Below are 20,767 nucleotides of genomic sequence, written 5' to 3'. Positions count from 1 at the left end.
ACCAAAACCCCCCCAAAATCTACAGAGCCAAAGCTACTGCCAGTTCTTTGTGCTGCTAAACACAGACCCTGAGGAGACTGACAAATATTTATCAGGGTCTCTTTATGCATTTTGACCTGTGAAGGACTCAGAGCTTGATGTAGAATTGGGTTGGAGAGCTGGAAGGTGCTGGAATTTTGGGTTGAAGTAGGCAGCTAAAAACAAAAGAGTTGTGGAGTAGATGTGGAGGATCCAAGATGCTGGTGGCAAGCTGGCCAAAGAAGGGAAGTTTCTAAGTATGTTGGGGAATTTAGAAAATCACACACATACTCAGAAAAGACCTTAGAAGATCCTAAGCCTCCACTTCTGGCTAATCTCTAGACTTGGTACGAGCAAGAAGCGAAGGCTAAGGCTAAACAGCTTGCCCCAGTACAGAGCTAATCTGTGAAGACTAGGAGAGGTGGTTTGTTTGTTTGTTTGTTTGTCTTTAGCTCCTAACATTCAAGGAAATCTCTGTCAAAACACTAGCTAACCATAAGCTAAAGGAATGTAGACTTCAACAACAAAACATGGCAAGGAATATAATCTTTGAAAAAATAATTTGGAAAAGTCACTAAACCATAGGTGACTGAAGCTTCAAAGAGACAATCAAAAATGGCAAATCCTGGGGAAGAGGAGATTTAATTTCCAAAGTTTCCACATTGTAATATTCAAATGTTCAGTTTTCAACAAAAGTCACAAGACATACAAAGAAGCAGTAAATCCAGGCATTGGACAAAAAGACATAGACTTTATATCAATTATCTTTAATATGATCAGAGAGCTAAAGGAAACCATGGTCAAAGAACTAAAAGAAAGTAGGAAAATAAAGAACAAAATGAGAATACCAATAAAGAGATACAAATTATGAAAAGGAACCAAATAGAAATTCTGGAGCTGAAAGGTACGATACTTAAATGAGAAATTCACTAGAGGGGTTCAACAGATCTGAACAGGCAGAAGAATCAATGAACCTGAAGATAAGATTATTAAAATTATAAAAGTCTGAAAACAGAAATAAAAAGTATAAAGGAAAGTGAACAAAGCCTAATGGACCCATGGGACACCATCAAATGTACCAACACACACATTTTGGGAGTCCTAGTAGGATGTGAGAAAAAGAAAGAAATAGAAAGAATATTTGAAGAAATAATGGCTGAATACTCGCCAAATTTTATTAAAGACATGGATCTTCATATCCAAGAAGTTCAATGACCTCCAGGTATGATAAACTCAAAGAGATCCATACTAAGTGCTATAGATTGAATGTTTGTGTCCCCACCTTCTCCAAATTCATGTTGAAATCCTAACCCCCAATGTGATGGTATTAGGAGGTGGGGCCTATGGTAGGTGATTAGGTCATAAGAGCTTTTCCCTCATGAATGGGATTAATGCCCTTATAAAAGAGAACTCTGAGAACTCCCTTGCCTCTTCTGCCATGTGAGGACACAGTGAGAAGATGGCTGTCTATGAACCAGAAGCAGACTCTCACCAGAGAGTGAATCTGCCAGCACCGTGATCTTGGACTTCCCAGCCTCCAGAACTGTGAGAAATAAATTTCTGTTGTTTTTAAGCCAAGTAATCTATGGCATTCTGCTATAGCAGCCCAACAGATTAAGACACTAAGACATAATCAAACTGTTGAAAGACAAAGAGAGAATCTTAAAAGCAGCAAGAGAGAAGTGACTTATTATGTACAACGGATCCTGAATAAGATTAGCAGCCTATTTCTTGTAAGAAGCCATGGAGCCAAAGGCAGTGGGATGACATAATTAATTGCTGAAAGAAAAAGAGCCGTCAATCGAGAATTCTACATGTGGCAAAATTATCCTTCAAAAATGAGGGAGAAATTAAGGCATTCACAGATAAAAGCTGAGGGAGTTCCTTATCAGTAGATGTGACCAACAAGAAATGCAAGGGAGTCTTTCAAGTTGAAATAAAAGGACAGTTGGTAGTAACACAAAGCTGTATGAAGAAATATAGGTCTCCAGTATAAGTAACTACATGGGTAAACATGAAAGCCAGCATGACTGTAGTTTTAGTTTCTAACTCCACATTTTATTTCCTACATGATTAAAAGAAAATGCATTTTAAAAACTATAAATCTATTATTGAGCACACAGTGTATAAAGATGTGATTTGTAACAACATTAACATAAAGGGGTGAAGACAGAGCTCTATAAAAGCAGAGTTTTTGTATGCTGTTGAAGTTGGTATCAATTCAAACTAGATCATTATAAATTTAATATGTTATATGTAATCCCTTTTATAACTACTAAGAAAATATCTAAAAATTATACACAAAGGGAAATTAGAAGTGAATCAAAATAAGTTCCCTACAAAAATCAACTAAACACAAAAGAAAAGAGTAGTAGAGGGAATGAGAGACAAAAAGATATTAGACATACAGAAAATAGCAAAATAGCAGAAGTAAGTCCTTCCTTATCAGTAATTGCTTTAAATGTAAGTGGATTATATTCTCCAACCAAAAGGCAGAGATTGGTAGAATGAGTGAAAACAAACAAACAGGATCCAATTATATGCTGTCAAAAAAGATTCACTTTAGATCTAAAGGCATACATATGTTGAAAGTAAAAAAATATAAAAAGATATTCCATGCAAAGAGTAACCAAAAGAGATGTGGGCGGCTATCTGCTATAAGATAAAATAGACTTTAATTGAAAAACTGTTACAAGAGAAAAAGCAGAACATATATTCACAAAAGGGTCAATTCGTCAAGAAGATATAACAATTATAAATATACACATACCAAATACCAGAGCTCCCAAATATATGGTGAAAACGTTGAAGGAATAGAAGGAATAATAATAGAGACTTCAATATCCCACTTTCAATAATGTATTCAGCATCTAAATAGAAGATTAATACGGAAATAGAACAGAAAGAAAATTGAACAACACTATAATCAAACTAGACCTAACAGACATATATAGGATATTCCACCCAACAACAGCAAAATACCTGTTCTTCTCAAGTGCACATAGAACACTCACCAAACTAGACAATATATCAGTCCACAAAAAAAAAGTCTCAGTAAATTTTAAAAGATCGAAATCATTCAAAATATTATCTCCAAACACAATAGAAAAGAACAAGAAATCAATAACAGAAGTAAAACTGGAAAATTCACCAATATGGGGAAATTATACTATGCACTTTCAAACAACCAATGGATCAAAGAAGAAATTACAAGGGAAATTAAATACTTAGAGACAAATGAAAATGAACATACAATATACCAAAATGTCTTGGATACCATGAAAGCAGTGCTGAGAGGGAAATTTATAGCAGTAAATGCCTACATTAAAAAGAAGAGGACTTCCCTGGTGGCGCAGTGGTTGAGGGTCCACCTGCCAGTGCAGGGAACATGGGTTTGAGCCCTGGTCCGGACGGATCCCACATGCTGTGGAGCAACTGACCCATGCACCATGGCTACTGAGTCTGCGCTCTAAATCCTGTGAGCCACAACTACTGAGTCCGTGTGCCACAACTACTGAAGCCCGCACACCTAGAGCCCATGCTCCGCAACAAAAAGAAGCTACCGCAATGAGAAGCCTGCACACTGCAACAAAGAGTAGCTCCTGCTCGCCACAACTAGACAAAGCCCGTGTGCAGCAACAAAGACCCAACGCGGCCAAAAATAAAAATTAATTAATTAATTAATTAATTAAAAAAAAAAAAAAGAAGAAACATCTTAAATAAATAATTTAGGGACTTCCCTGGTGCCCGTGCTTCCAATGCAGGGGACGTGGGTTCCACCCCTGGTTGGGGAACTAGGATCCTACATGCCACGTGATGCAGCCAAAAAATAAAAAATAATAATAATTATTTAACAATACACCTTAGCCCTTTCCTCAGCTGCCACTAAGGTGCTTGGTCCTTCCAAGGAAGCTAAGGCTGCATTGCGGTGAGGCCCTCACTTCATCCGGCGACTAGCACTGCACCTGGCAGCCCCTTCCTAGCACTGGCCCGCACCATGGCCTCCGTCTCGGAGCTCGCCTGCATCTACTCAGCCCTCATCCTGCACGACTATGAGGTGACGGTCACAGAGGATAAGATCAATGCCCTCATTAAAGCAGCTGGTGTAAATGTTGAACCTTTCTGGCCAGGCTTGTTTGCAAAGGCTTTGGTCAATGTCAACATCGGGAGCCTCATCTGCAATATGGGGGTGGGTGGACCTGCCCCAGCAGCTGGTGCTGCACTAGCAGGAGGTCCTGCCCCCTCCACCACTGCTGCCCCAGCTGAGGAGAAGTAAGTGGAAGAAAAGAAAGAATAATCTGAAGAGTCTGATGATGACACGGGCTTTGGTCTTTTTGACTAAACCTCTTTAGTAACATGTTCAATAAAAAGCTGAGCTCTTAAAAAAAAAAATTACACCTTAAAGAACTAGAAAAAGGAGAACACAGTCAACATAAAGCTAAAAGGAGGAAGGAAATAATAAATATTAGAGTGAAGATAACAGACTTAGAGAATAGGAAAATAGAATCGATGAAAATAAAGTTAGTCCTTTGAAAAAATCAACAAAATTGACAAACCTTTAGCTAGAATGACACAGAAAGAGAATGAGAAGATTCAAATAACTAAAATCAGAAATGAAAATGAGGACATTACTACCTACTTTACAGAAATAAAAATAATTATAAGAGAATACTATGAACCATTGTATGCCAACAAATTAGACCTAGATGAAATGGACAAGTTCCTAGAAACACAGGTACCAAAAACAGACTCAAGAAGAAATAGAAAATCTTGACAGACCTATAACCAATACAGATTTAATCAGTAATCAAAAACCTCCCAGGAAAGAAAAGTTCAGGACCAGATGGCTTCACGAGTGAATCTACCAAAGATTTAAAGAAAAATTAATGACAATCCTTCACAACTCTTCCAAAAAAAAGGAGGGAATACCTCCTAATTCATTCTATGAGGTCAGATAAACACATTACAAGAAAAGAAATCATGGCTCAATATCCTTTATGAATGTAGGTGCAAAAATCCTTAACAAAATACTAGCAAACAGAACCCAGCAGCATATTAAAAAGATTAGACACCATGTCCAAGCTGGATATATCCCAAGAATGCAAGTGTGGATCAACATAAAAAAATCAATCAGTGTGATACACCACATTAATAAAATAAATGAAAAAACCATATTATCATCTCAACTGATACAGAAAAAGCATTTGACAAAATTCAAACACCCTTTCATGATAAAAACACTCAAAAACTAGAATTGATTGGAACTTTCTCAACATGATCAGGGGCATTTATAAAAACCCCACAACTAGCATCATACTCAATGGTGAAACACCGAAAGCTTTCCCCCTAAGATCAGGGAGTAGATAAAGATGATCACTTCATCATCATCATCATCACCATTGCTATTCAACATTTACTGGAAGTTCTAGTCAGAGTAATTAAGCAAGAAAAGGAAACTAAATGCACCCAGAAGGAAAAAAAGTCAACCTATCTGTATTTGCAGACGACATGATCCTATATATAGAAATCTCAAATAATCCACAAAAGAGCTACTATAACTAACAAATAAATTCAGAAAAGTTGCACAGTAGAAGATCAACACCAACAAAATCAGTCGTGTTTCTATACATCAGCAATGAACAAGTTGAAAACAAATCCATTTACAATAGCATTCAAAAGAATGAAGTACCTGGGAACAAATTTATCCAAAGAGGTGAAAGGCTTTTACACTAGAAAATACAAAACATTGTTAAAAGGCATTAAAGAAGACCTAAATAAAAAAAATCATCCTTTGTTGATGGAATATTGCTATTTTAAGACAGAAATACTACCCAAAGATATCTACAGATTCAATGCAATCCCTTTTAAAATTCAAACAGCCTTTTTTCTTCAGGAATGGAAAAGCCAGTTCTCAAATTCATATGGAATTACAAGGTGCCCTGAATAGCAAAAACAATCTTAAAAAAGAAAAACAAAGTTGGGGGACTCACATTTCCCATTTCAAAACTCACTACAAATCTACAGTAACCAAAATAGTGTCATAATAGCATAGGAATAAACATATAGATCAATGGAATAGAATTGAGAGCCCAGAAATAAACTCATTTATCTATTGCCAGTTGATTTTCAACATTGGTGCAAGACCATTCATTGGGGAAAAATAGTCTCTTCAACAAATGGTGCTGGGACAACTGGATATCCACGTGCAAAAGAATAAAGTTCAACTCCTACCCCCCACCACATACAAAAATTAACTCAAAATGGATCAGTGACCTAAATATAAGAGCTCATACTACAAAACTCTTAATAAAATTTACACTATCATATGCACCTTGGAAAGCAAGGACTAAAGAAAGAATTTTCAAATGAACAAACAAAAAGAGCTAACACTGGGACTTCCCTGGTGGTCCAGTGGTTAAGACTCCAAGCTCCAAGCTTCCACTGCAGGGGGCACAGGTTCGATCCCTGGTCAGGGAACTAAGATCCCACATGCCATGTGGTGTGGCAAAAAAAGAAAAAAAAAAGAAAAAAAAAATATATATATTTAACCAAAATATGAACACATAAAACAGTATCTTAAAATGCCTTAATCCAATGTAAACATTTTCTCAAAATAGAGTTTCAAGCACTTTGCCAGAATATAAAGGAGATATTTTGAATGTTTTCAAATCACGCTATATGGCACTGGCCCTTTATAACCATAGAAAACCTCTTTAAAGCTGCAAGTAACACAAAGCTATCATTTATTAAGCACTTAGTATGTACTAGTCCCTTCACATATGCTATTCCTTTTAAACCTTCTAACTCACTCAATATCAACAGGTATTCTACATCACTAAAAAAAAAATAGAAGCTACACTAAAAAAAAATAGAAGCTACAATCTGGAATTCCCTCAGTTTTTTCTACCGAACCTATAAGCCCACCTTTATCTCAACCCATTCTTTCTCCTTCCCTCCTATTTCAATAAAGGAGATGTTAAATCTTTTCATCTAAAGTAAAAATCCTCTACCAATGCTCTGGATCTCATTTGCTCCATTAACTATCTTCAACCTCTCCTTTTCTACTGGCTCCTTCTCATCAGCTCCTAAACATGATTTAGTCTCACCTATCTGAAAATAACAAACAAACTAATAGTTTCCCTGGGTTTTACTTTCCCCTCCAGATATCATCTTTTCCTCTCATTCTAGTCAGTTAAATACTTCATGAATTGTCTACATTTTCTATTTCCATTTTCTTATCTCAACTTACTCTTCCAATATGCCTTCCTTATCAACACTTCTACCACAACCATTTTTGCACTAATTGAGTAGGTGATTTTCAGTCTTTATCTGGCTCAATTTCTCAGTTACAACAGTGTTAACTCCTCCTTCTTTCTTTAAATATTTTTCCTTTGGCTTCTATTTAACTATACTTTTCCTAGTATACCTTCTACTTCTCTATTCTTACCCCCAGTTGCTTTAGGAGCTCCTTTTCCTTATTTGTCTCTTTAAATTAGAGTTCCTTAAACCTTAGTTCTAGGCCTTCTTCTCTCCCCTATATACTATATAGAGAATCCCCCCACTTCAATGGCTTAAATTTTCATTTATATGCAGATAGCTCCCAAATACTTATTTACAGCTATTTCTTAAGCTCTAGACCAATATATCTAACTGGGACATGTCTCATAGGCATCTTAAATTTAATATATTCAAAAATAACATTTCCAAAATCATCTCACCCATAAACATGCTTCTTCTTAAATATACTGTAATATGTTAATACTTACTGAACATATAATTATGGGCCAGGCATTGTGCTAAGTGCTAGGATTACAGCAGTGAACAAAACTCTCATGGCCCCTGCTCTCCTAGACTTAGTCTGGTGAGGGGAGACAAACATTAAACAAATAATTATACAAATAACTATAAAATTATAATTATGATAAATGCCATTAAAAAAACAAAGTACACTAACATGTACCCAATGGCTCAAGTCAGAAACATAGAAATCATTCCTGACTCCTTTCTTTGTCTTGTACATCAATCACCAAATTCTATTGATTCCTAATTCCTAAATATCTCTCAAATTCAACTACTTATTTCCTCTGTTACCATCCAAATCCAGAACATCATCATCTTTCACCAGATTCCTAGAAGTCTCCTAACTGGCCTCTACTTCCAGTCTTGTTCCTTCCTATCCTTTATCTACACTGCAGCCAAATAGAATGATTTGTTAAAAATGCTTAAAATCTTTTAAAATATTCTTATTGTCTTTAGGATAAAGTACAAACTCTTAAACACAACTAAAATCCCTGGACATCATATATAAAACAGACATAAGTAGACTCTAAAAGGTGGACCATAAAAAAGGTATACTGGCTGAAGACCTCTGAACCCAAGAAATGACATGGTAGTGCATTCTCCAGATTTCTTTCTTTGCCTCATATATCCCAGACTTGGAGCTAAAGAAGCTGACAACCCAGAAACAGGAGAAGGCACATACATAAAAGTCCCATAAAAGCCACTCTCTTTAGCCAAAGGATCTGGAAGGGGCAGGCTAGCAATGCAGAAAACTTTCAGCCAGTAACCACTCTATTCCAGCCAAATAGTACAGAAAAACTGTGACCTCCAATCCAACCATCTCCACCAGCAAAAGCCAAGTAGGGATGCTGCCCTCACCAGCATGGTGTCAGAGAAGGCTGAGTAAGAAGCCAGAACTTTCATCCCTGTTGGGTGTACTGAATCCCCCACTACATGTTAGTGGAGACCATGTGGAGAGCCTGGACTTCCATCTCCATTCAGCAATAATAAGTCATCCTTCTTGCTCACCACTACAGTGGTGTAAGAGGAGGCCTAGTGGAGAGTCAGAACTTTCACCACTAACCCAGCAGGAATGATAATCAACTGATGTCAACACCAAGATAAAAGAGATGTTAGAATTATATTATAAAGATGTTAAAGCAGTCATCATAAAAATACTTCAATGAACATTATAAACATGATTGATATAAATGAAAAAGTATAAAATCTCCCCAAAGAAATAGAGTGTCTTAGCAAAGAATTAGAAGATATAAAGGAGTACCAAATGAAAATTTTAGAACTGGAAAATAACTGAAACAAAAAGCTCTGCGAATGGTCTCAACAGAAGAATGTGGGGTGGGGGGTGGGGAACAGAGGAAAGAAAAAGTAAACTTGAAGGCAGAGTAATAGAAATTATCCAAATCTGAATGAGATAGTAAACTGAAAAAATAAATGAAGAGAGCCCCAGGACCCATGGTACTATAATAGAAGATCTAGCATGCCTGTCATTGGAGACCTAGAAAGAGAGAAGAAGGTAGAGTTGAAAAAGTACTCAAAGAAATAATGAATGAAAAGTTCTCAAATTTGGCAAAACCCATAAACCTATAGATTCAAGAATCTGAACAAATTCCAAATAGGATAAATCCAAAATAATCCACACAAAGACATATTATAGGCAAACCTCTCAAAATTAAAGTCAAAGAAAAACCCTTGAAAGCAGTGAGAAAGAAGTGACATCTTACCCTAAGAAAAGACAAAACAAATGACAGTGGATTTCTCATCAAAAACCAAGGAGGCAGGAAAAAAGCAGTACATTTTTAAAGTGATGAGAGAAAAAAAACTATCAATCCAGAAGCCTATATCCAGCAAAAATATCCTTCAGAAATGAAGGGGAGGCTTCCCTGGTGGCGCAGTGGTTAGGAATCCGCCTGCCAATGTAGGGGACAGAGGTTTGATCCCAGGCCCAGGAAGATCCCATATGCTGTGGAGCCCACAACTACTGAGCCCGTGTGCCTATAGCCTGTGCTCCACAACAGGGGAAGCCATGACAATGAGAAGCCCACACACTGCAGGGAAGAGTAGCCCCCACTCACTGCAATGAGAGAGAGCCTGCGCACAGCAACGAAGACCCAACACAGCCAAACATAAAAACAAATAAATAAATAAAAATAATAAATAAATTTTAAAAAAAAGAAAGGAAGGAGAAATGAAGATATTTTCAGACAATGGAAAACTAAGGGTACACTAGAGAATTCTACCAAATGTTGAAAGAATTAACACCAATTTATGTAATCTTTTCCAGAAAATAGGAGAGAAACACTCCCAACTCATTTGATGAAGCTAATATTACCCTGATACCAAAACTTGCAGACAAGGACAGTACACACACACACACACACACACACACACACACACACACACAAAGAAGAAAACTACAGGCCAATAGTTTTCATTAATATAGATGCAGAAATCCTTAATGGGGGGCTTCCCTGGTGGCGCAGTGGTTGAGAATCTGCCTGCTAATGCAGGCGACACGGGTTCGAGCCCTGGTCTGGGAAGATCCCACATGCCGCGGAGCAACTAGGCCCGTGAGCCACAACTACTGAGCCTGCGCGTCTGGAGCCTGTGCTCCGCAACAAGAGAGGCCGCGATGGTGAGAGGCCCGCGCACCGCGATGAAGAGTGGCCCCCGTTTGCCGTAACTAGAGGAAGCCCTAGCACAGAAACGAAGACCCAACATAGCAATCAATCAATCAATAAAAATCTTAAAAAAAAAAAAAAAGAAATCCTTAATGAATATTATTAGCATATAGAATTAAGCAATATGTTAAAAAAAAATTAGGGGGCTTCCCTGGTGGTGCAGTGGTTAAGAATCCGCCTGCCAATGCAGGGGACACAGGTTCAAGCCCTGGTCCAGGAAGATACCACATGCCGCAGAGCAACTAAGCCCGTGCGCCACAACTACTGAGCCTGTGCTCTAGAGCCCGCGGGTCACGACTACTGAGCTCACGTGCCACAACTACTGAAGCCCAGGCTCCTAGAGCCCATGCTCTGCAACAAGATAAGCCTCCACAATGAGAAGCCCGCGCACTGCAACGAAAAAGCAGCCCCCGCTCGCCACAACTAGAGAAAGCCTGTGCGCAGAAACGAAGACCCAACGCGGCCAAAAATAAATAAATAAATAAATAAATAAATTTATTATTTTTTTTAAATTAGGGACTTCCCTGGTGGTCCAGTGGTTAAGATTCCACACTTCCACTGCAGGAGGTGCAGGTTCAATCCCTGGTCGGGGGACCTAAGATCCCACATGCCCTGCAGCACAGCCAAAAAAAAAAAATTAAACACCTTGGCTATTTTAGTTTCCTAGGGCTGCCGTATTAAAGTATCACAAATTGGATGGTTTTAAACAACAGAAATTTATTCTCTCATGGTTTTGGAGGTTACAATTCCAAAATCAAGGTGTTAGCAGGGCTATTCTCCCTCTGACACTCTGGGTAGACTCTTTCCTTTCTTCTTCCTTGCCTCCAGTGGTGCCTGTTGATCCTTGGCATTCTAATCTCTGCCTCTGTCATCACATGGTGTTCTCTCTGTGTCTCTGTTTTCACATGGCATTCTTATCTTTTTGTAACAGGACACCAGTCATACTGAATGGGGGACCTTGCATTTGGCAGTTGTTCCTTAGATATAACACCAAAGCACAAGTAGCAAAAGGAAATATAAATTTGACTATATCAAAATTTAAAACTTTTGTGCTGCAAACAATACCATTTAAAAAGTGAAAATACAACTGATAAAATGGAAGAAAATATTTTCAAATTATGTATCTAATAAGGAACTAGTATCCAAAATATATAAAGAATTCTTACAACTCAATAATAAAAAGGCAAATAACCTAATTTTAAAATTGTAAAGGATCTGAACAGACTTTCCTTCAAAGATGATATACAAATGGCAAATAGGCACATGAAAAGGTGCTTGACATCATTAGACATTAGAGAAATTCAAGTCAAAACCACAATGATATACCCATTTCACTCTCACAAGGATGGCTATAATAAAAAAAGCAGACTTTGACAACTGTTAGGAAAGACATGGAAAAATTGAAACCTCATAAATTGCTAGTGGGAAAGTAAAATGGTTCACTCCTTTGGAGAACAGTTTGGAAGTCCCTCAAAAAGTTTTACATAAAGTTACTATATGACCCAGCAATTCTGCTCCTAGGTATACACCCAAGAGAATTTAAAACATATGTCCACATGTACATATATAACAGCATTATTTCTAATAGCCAAAAAGTGAAAACAACCCAAATGCCCATCAACTGATGAATGTATAAACAAAATGTGGTATATCCACATAATGGAATATTATTCAGCCATAAGCAGTAATAACGTACTGGTACATGCTTCGATATGGATGAACTTTGAAAACATTATGTTAAATGAAAGAATACATATTGTATGATTATATCAAGTATCCAGAATAGAAAAATCCATAGAGACATGACACAGATTAGTGCTTGCTAGAGGTTAGGGGAGAGACATAGGGTTTCCTTCTGGGGTAATGAAATTCCAGAACTAGATAGCGTGATGGTTGTAAGACTTTATGAATATACTAAAACCACTGATTTGTACACTTTAAAATAAACATTAAATAATAGTGATAACACAAAATGCCTGCAAGCTTTCAGAGAAACTCATATATTTCTGGTGGCTATATACAGCCACTCTGGAAAACAGTGGGGAGTTTCTGATAAAACTGAATACAACACAGCAGTTTCATTCCTGGGCATTTATGCCAGAGAAATGAAAACTTATGTTCAAACAAAAACCTACTAATGAATGTTTATAGGAGCTTTGTTTGTAATAGCCAAAAACTGGAGAGGTGCTTGACCTATTTAAGAACAAGAGGTTCTTAAACAGGTGAATGGTTAAACAAACTGTGGAGTGCTACTCAGCAATAAAAAGGAATTAATGATACATGCAACAACCTTGATAAGTCTCTGGAGAATTAAGTTGAGTGAAAAAAGTCAATCCCAAAAGATTATGTACTGTTTGATTCTATTTATATAACATTCTTAAAACGACAAAATTATCAAAATGGAGAACAGAATAGTGGTTATCAGTGGTTAGGGAAAGGTGAAGGCAGGATGAAAGTGGGTGTGGCTATAAAGTGACTGTATGGGCAATATGAGGGATCATTGTGTTGATGGAAATATTCTGTATCTTGTATCAATATTTGTATCTTAGTTGTGATATTGTACTATAGTTTTTAAAGATATTACCATAAGTGATATGAGTAAGGAATACATTAACTAGATTTCTTTGTATTATTTCTTACAACTGCGTATTTATTTATATTTATCAAAAAATAAGAAGTTTAATTAAAAAATAATAGGTCACAACAATGAGACTACTACACACACCTATTAGAATGGTAAAAATCTAGAACACTGACAACACCAAATGTTGGTGAGGATGTGGAGAAACAGAAACTCTCATTCACTGCTGGTGGGAATGCAAAATGGTACAGCCACTTTGGAAGACAGTTTGTTAGTTTCCATAGAACTAAACATACTCTTACCATATGATCCAGCAGTTGTGCTCCCTGGTATTTACCCAAAGGAACTGAAAACTTGTGTCCACACAAACACCTGCACGTGGATGTTTACATAAACTTCATTCTTAATTGCCAAAACTTGGAGGCAACCAAAATGTTCAACAGGCAAATGAATAAACTGGGATACATTCAGACAATGGAATATTATACAGAGCTAAATGTAAATGAGCTATCAAGCCATGAAAAGACATGGAAGAACCTTAAATGCATATTACTAAGTGACAGAAGCCAATCTGAAAAGCCTACAAGCTATATGATTCCAACTATATGACATCCTGGAAAAGGCAAAACTACAGAGAAGGTAAAAAAGATCAATGGTTGCCAGGGATTAGGGGGAGGGATGAATAGGCAGAACACAGAGGATATTTAGGGCACTGAAACTACTCTTTATGATACTATACACTTACCCAAACACAGAGAATGCACAATACCAAGAGTGAACTCAAATGTCAACTATGGATTTTGGGTTATAATGATGTGTCAAAGTAGGCTCATCAATTCTAATAAATGTCCCACTCTGGTGGGGGACGTTGATATGGAGGAGGCTACGCATGTATGGGGATAGGTGATATAAGGGAAATCTCTATCTTCTGTTTAATTTTGCCTAAAACTGCTCTGAAAAATAGTCTGATTTTCAAAAGGTAAAACCATTAAAACACTATAATAGAACAGGGGAATTTTGTAAAATCTCAGAGTGGGAAAGGCAAGACACAAAACATAAGGACACCCAAAGAAAAAATGTGTAAATTTGACTTATAAATGTTTTAAATTTCTACATGGAAAAACCAAAATACAAATAATAAACTAGACAAAATATCCATAAAACTATGACACAAAATTCCGATTTCCTTATTATATAAACAGGTTGTATGCATCACTAAGAAAGAGCAAACCAGTAGAGAAATAGAAATGAATAGATCATTTCTACAGATAAAAATATAAATATGAAAAGATGTCCAACTCATAATTAAGAAATATACACTAAAACAACTAGCTAGCATTTTTCATCAATCAGATTGGCCAAATGTAAAAGTTTGGTAAAGTATCTCACTTTCAAAGTGTGAAAAAACTGGCACAACTGAAAACGTATGTCCACACAAAAACATGCACACAGGGGGCTTCCCTGGTGGCGCAGTGGTTGAGAATCTGCCTGCCAACGCAGGGGGACACGGGTTCGAGCCCTGGTCTGGGAAGATCCCACATGCCGCGGAGCAACTAGGCCCGTGAGCCACAATTACTGAGCCTGCGCGTCTGGAGCCTGTGCTCCGCAACAAGAGAGGCCGCGATAGTGAGAGGCCCGCACACCGCGATGAAGAGTGTTCCCCACTTGCCGCAACTAGAGAAAGCCCTTGCACAGAAACGAAGACCCAACACAGCCATAAATGAATAAATAAATAAATAAATCATTTTTAAAAAAACATGCACACAGATGTTTATAGCAGCTTTATTCATAACTGTCAAATCTTGGAAGCAACCACGATGTCCTTCAATAGGTGAATGGATAAACTATTGGTACATCCGTACAATGGAATGCTATCTAGTACTAAAAGACATGAGTTGTCAAGCAACAAAAAGACACGGAGGGATCTTAAATGCATATTGCTAAGTGAAAGAAGCCAATCTGAAATGGTTATATACCATATGATTCTAACTATCTGACATTCTGGAAAAGGCAAAAGTATAGAGACAGTAAAAATATCCGTGTTGCCGTGGGCTGGAGGGGTGGGAGAGAGAGAGATGAATAAGTGGAGCACAGGGCATTTTAAGGACAGTGAAACCATTGTGTATGATATTATAATGGTGAATACATGTCATTTTACATTTGTCAAAACTGACAGAATGTACAACACAAAGAGTAAAACTTAATGTAAACTATGGACTTCAGTAATGATAATGTATCAACATTGGTTCACCAATTGTAACAAATGTACCACACTAACACAAGATATAAATAATAGGGGAAACTATGGGGGAAGAGAGGGAGGTATGTGGGAACTCTGTACTTTTTAATTTTTCTGCAAGCCTACAACTGCTCTAACAGAATAAAGATCTAATTTTTAAAAACTGGGCACCATTGGAGGATTCTATGAACAAATTGTTTTGAAAACTGTTAAACACAGAGAAAGATTCAAGCATTTGATACCTTTCCAATACACACTGGACCACTGGGCACTCAAACAATATATGGGAGGAACTTTCTCTTTATAGACATATTCCAGCTAATAAAGGAAGGAATGATATCCCCTTCTTGTAACACTTGATCAATTTATCTACGTAATAATCATCAAAGACTGCTAAAAATACAAAAGAAACATACTAGATTGAAGAATACATCAATATCTTAACAAAAAACAAAAACAAACAAAAAAACCAACATGAGTCTGATAAAGCCTCTCTAGAGTCAACTACCAACTTACCGAAAACATACTAAATGGCACTACGGGGATATAATCAGCAAAATCTGCGCTGTGTAAAACCATAGGTCCAGTGACCAATTTCTTTGACAAATAAATTTCAAGGTGAAAAAAAGAGGTGTAGTTTAAAAGAGACTTAACAAGTCAAATCAACCAATCTCAACGTGTAAACTTTATTTGGATTTAGTTTGTTTCATTCAAACAAACTAAATTTTTTAAATTATTAGACAATCAGAAATGTGAACATTGACTAGATTTGATGATTTAAAGAATTATTAAATTTTTATGTGTGATATTGTGGTAGTGGTTTTTTCAAAAAGCTTATAGAGCTTCACACTGTTATACTTACAGATGAAATGAAAAAGTATCTGGCATTTAATCCAACATAAAATAGAAAAGAGGGAAAGCGGTTTAGGTGAAATAAGACTGGTCATTAGTAGATAATTGTTGAAACTGGATGATGGGTACATGGGTTTATTAATCTGTTTATTTTGCACATGTTTGAAATTTTCCATAGTAAAATTATTTTTTAAAAATAAGCAACAGTAGTAAACAGTAAAAGTGTTATTATGAAACAAAACCTTTGTAGTCCTTTTTGTACTATAGCTAATTGTGTGTGAATTATTTTTGATCCCTGCTACTCCCTCAGTCACCATATCCATTCAATCACCAAATCTTGTTTATTCTACCTCTTAACTGCCACTTCTTTCCATCTTAGTCCAAGCTAAAGTTGGCCTGCACACAGTACACTTCAACTTTTGCCTACTTTCAAAACCGTAGCCAGAGTGGGTTTTTTTTTTTTAACACAAATTTGATCATACCTAGCCCTTTGCTTAAAATCTACTAATGGCTTCTCATTGATCATGAGATAAAGGCTAAAATCTTTAATATGCAATTTGAGGCCTTGCAAGATCTATTCCAACCCTGTGTACCTTACCAGCTCCACCTTAAGATGCTCTCCATTGCCCTTCTATACTCCAGCTACTTGAACTTGCCATACTCATTCTCAACTCAGAGCATTCACACGTGCTGTTCTCTCTTTCTGGAATGCTCCCTTCTCCCTTACACACACCCTCATCCTTCAGATCTCACTTTAAATGCTACTTTCTCAGGATAGCTTTCCCATTATTCTTGGTCTTGGTGAGGTCAAATTTCTCATACTTTTATAACAACTGAAATTTAAAAATTGTTGAAGTTATGTCTGTCTTTGCTGCTATAATACGATTTCAAAGAGAGAAGGAACTAAGTATCCCCAAATCCAGCATTTTGTCCTGCACATAGTAAAAGGTCAATAAATATTTATTAAACTATAAATGACTGACTTGATAAATGAATAAATAAATGAATTTAAATATAATACCGGTCAAATCATGAAACAGAATTACCTGTACCATAATTATAATATTACAGTTAACCTAAATGGTGTTAGTCATACTCCCAAATAAAAGATTTGCAAAGCCTCAGTGTATATGTATATAAACAAACAGAAAGAGAAAATAAGTGAGAATGATTTCATTACAAATCCCGTTTACAGTCCCTCACTGATACTCCAAAAGTATTTAACAACAAAGGAACAAGGATGTATCTTAATGTATCATCCACCTTTCAAAGGAGGCACATATATATTCAAATAAAAGTAGTTCTGATACATACTCCAACTATGCTATTCAGATAGAAAACTCAGATCCTCTGAAAGAGTAATAAAGACCACATATCCTAAAATTTTACATTTATATGCAATTATTTAAAACCAGCTACATATACAGACTGCATAAGTCTCTTAAGTCTTATAAAATGGATGAATTTACTAACCTATTCAAGTAAAATCAAAGCTTAAACATTTTACGGATTAGATCTTTATTATAACTTTTAAAATTAATGAGAAAAAACTACAAACTCCTGAACCAAAATTTTATTTTAAATTGTTAGGTTTTAGTGTATATGAAAACTTTTCATAATACATGACATATAAAGATGTTAGCACATTGAACTACAATAGAAAATATTTTTATACAACTTTTGTATCACTAATATGCTTATTTCCCCTGTGAATGAATGCACAGTTAGCTTAGATCAACTTTGTCATGAATATCAAGTAGTTTTAAAAGTTTTATGTTATTGTTTAATAACTTTCTAATGAGGTTTTGAGTTTCTCCTTGACTTACACATAATATTTTTTTTAATATATTGAATACTGCAGTAGCTTTTCCTCTCATCTCTGGTGGAACATATTTAATATCTAAATATTCAGGTAATTTAGATCTAGAATTATACAGCATGTTAATAACAGTTTCAATGTCATCAACTCCATCACTGCTTTGTCCTAGTGGTAACATCTGGGATTTATACATTTTTTCTAATTTATGTTCTGCTGCTGCTGCTAGAGCAAGGCTTCGTTTTAGGTGTTCTTTAGAGGCTCGAATGTCTGCTCTATATTCTGGCTTGAAGCTCTCAGGAAGAGGTACCTGTTGCACCTGTGAACCAATAGCTGCAATTTTTTTCAAAATGTCTTCATTATACAAATGGTGTGGTTCAGGATTTTCCATTTCATAGTCGCCTGAGAGCTGAGGAACATCTTCTTCTGTGGCAGTATCCAAGTCAGTGTTCCTACTTAAAGAGGTGACACCTTGACTTGTAAATGATTCAGTAACACTTGGCAATTGCTTTGGTGCCTCAGTTTGACGTACAGTTGGCTCTGGCTCTGGCTCTTCTTTCTCAATATAAGGTTCTTTTGCATGTAAAACAACAGAAATGTTATTTGGTTTAATTGACCAGAAAGCTGTACTTTTAGTATGTTTTTTCTTCTCTATTTCCAGTGTTAAGCCCCTAGTAGGGAAAGCTGTAGTTTCTTCACTGACAGGATTGATTAAAACATCATTCTCAGCTGGAGCTTCATCACGTGTAAACTTTACCTCCTTAAATTTTGATACCCTCGATCCTACAGAATCAGCATTATTTGGAGACTTTGACTTTTTCTGACGACCTGGCTCCTTAGTGGGAACATTTAGTACTAGGTTCTGCAAAACTTGTACGTAATGATTCAAGTTTTGTTCTTCGTCAGGCGTCACAGTTATTCCTTAAGGCAAAAAACCAAACAATAAGTAACATTTATTATTATGTATGTCATATTGACAGAATCTACTCACCTAAATTTACTTCATATGCCATCACTTAAAAGTTGAGATAAAGAACCAAGAAATAAAGCACCTTTGACACAGTCAACTCTCATTTACAGGAACAAAATTATTTTTTCAGATTCTTATTAAAACAGATGAGCAAAATTAGTGCAAAAGTTACATATTAACACAATTCTCTATATCTCTTTGCTTTTACTCTCCCATATAGCTTATGATTCAGTAGGCAACTTATTAAAACAAAATTCTTGGTTATGTTCTCTAACACAGTGGTGTGCTGTAGTAGGCTTACAGTGGCTCACCAGAGCCAATTATTAAATTTTTAGGAATTTTGTGAGCCAGATGGTAAACACAGACATTGTTAAAAATTAAATTATCTGAATTTACAATTAAGTAAATGTATTCAAAACAAGGTAATATTCAAAACTTATCACTTTTATTTTATTTCATTTTACTATTATTTATGCTCTTGAGGTTATTTACATCTAGTATGTTATAAATGCTATATAATGGTATGCCACTGTTTATCTCTTTCCCCTCCCTGATGAGTGATGTCAAGTAGGTAGTTTGAAATCAACCATGGTGAGAGTATCTGCCTCACGTAAATGGGCAAACGATGTAAGTCAGGGTGTACCCACCTCTCGGAAAAGCCAGTTGTTAAACATTTACCGGTATACCACTGCCTTCAACCCAGCAAAAATCTAACTACAGCCTGTGGGTCACATCCACTCAAATATTTTCATAAATAAAGTTTTTTTGGAACTCAGTCAGTCTTGCCCCTTTGTTTATGTATTGTGTATGGCTGCTTTTGGCTGCAGCAGTAGAGTTGAATAGTTGGAACAGAGACGATATGGCCTACAAAGCTGAAAATACTACCTGGCCCTTTACAGAAAAAGTTTACTGATTCCTGGTTTAAATCATCAACATTTTACTCTTACAACAAAATGGCAGTTCTATTTATACTGGTATTTTGCAGTATCTGAGTGGTGAAGCCTCTCATTTCCAATGTGGAAAATGGAAAAGATTATTGAATAATATATTCTGAAATTCTGCTCAACTCCCCAACTCCAGAGTTAGAAGTTTTTAAGTGCTAGGATTTTGTGTTACAAGTAATTTTGAATTGACTTCGCCACTATCATGGATACAAACTGATTTAATTCAAGGAAGTAAGTCACTTTTTCCCAAACACTAATGAATAACTTCTATCTGAACCCTCCCTCTGCAGGCAAAATGAAATAACAAACTTTCTGCTCAGGAGGCACTTTTATTCAGCTCTTTGGCAAGCACAAAATAGTCCAAAAACGATTTACCTCCTCTCTTCCTTAACTCATCTGTTACAACTTAGAAAGACCAGATGGAACTTTAATCAAAATTGAAATTATATTTCTAAATTTTAAAAATCTTAACCAGAACAGTTTAGTGAGTCAAAGTGATAGTGGAAAGACACTAGACTTGTCTACTAGAGATCTAGATTCTAAAAGGAGACTCTGCGTATTATGTCATGTTCAGAAAAGTCTTGCATACCCCGAGGTCCATTTGATGATGATGGGTGAAAAAAGAAAGATATAGAACATAAGGTAGATTTATATATTATCCTTATAATTTTTATGAATCAGTGACATAGCATCATACATTTGTCTGTGAATTGAGAACTTTTTTAATGGATTAGAAGCATGACATACCAAATTCATGTGGGCATTTGCCCCAGAGGAGAGGGAATGGGACTGAAGTTGGTTATTAAAGGGGTCATTAGACTTATCTATAATGTTTTACTCTCTAAGCACACACACACAATCACTTAACA

At 36.3% G+C, this 20,767-nt stretch overlaps 1 protein-coding gene and 1 pseudogene across 2 annotated transcripts in view; one reads left to right on the top strand and one right to left on the bottom strand.

Annotated features, from left to right (window-relative positions):
• The first annotated feature begins 3,885 nt into the window (after positions 1-3,885).
• On the top strand, positions 3,886-10,207 carry LOC309624837 (large ribosomal subunit protein P1 pseudogene; annotated as a pseudogene). Its single transcript has one exon. The product of its transcript is annotated as a large ribosomal subunit protein P1 pseudogene (transcript).
• A 376-nt stretch (positions 10,208-10,583) lies between these two features.
• Positions 10,584-20,767, bottom strand: part of SPESP1 (sperm equatorial segment protein 1) — a 31,877-nt gene continuing 21,693 nt past the window's right edge. Inside the window, 2 exon segments of the mRNA XM_082383469.1 lie at positions 10,584-17,995; positions 17,998-18,905. Of these exon segments, the coding sequence (XP_082239595.1) occupies positions 17,963-17,995; positions 17,998-18,905 (941 nt within the window). The 3' untranslated portion in view covers positions 10,584-17,962.

The sequence above is a fragment of the Balaenoptera borealis genome (assembly GCF_965194805.1).
Source record: "Balaenoptera borealis genome assembly, chromosome: 3".
Lineage (NCBI taxonomy): Eukaryota > Metazoa > Chordata > Mammalia > Artiodactyla > Balaenopteridae > Balaenoptera > Balaenoptera borealis.
This window is presented reverse-complemented; position numbering and strand designations above follow the sequence as displayed.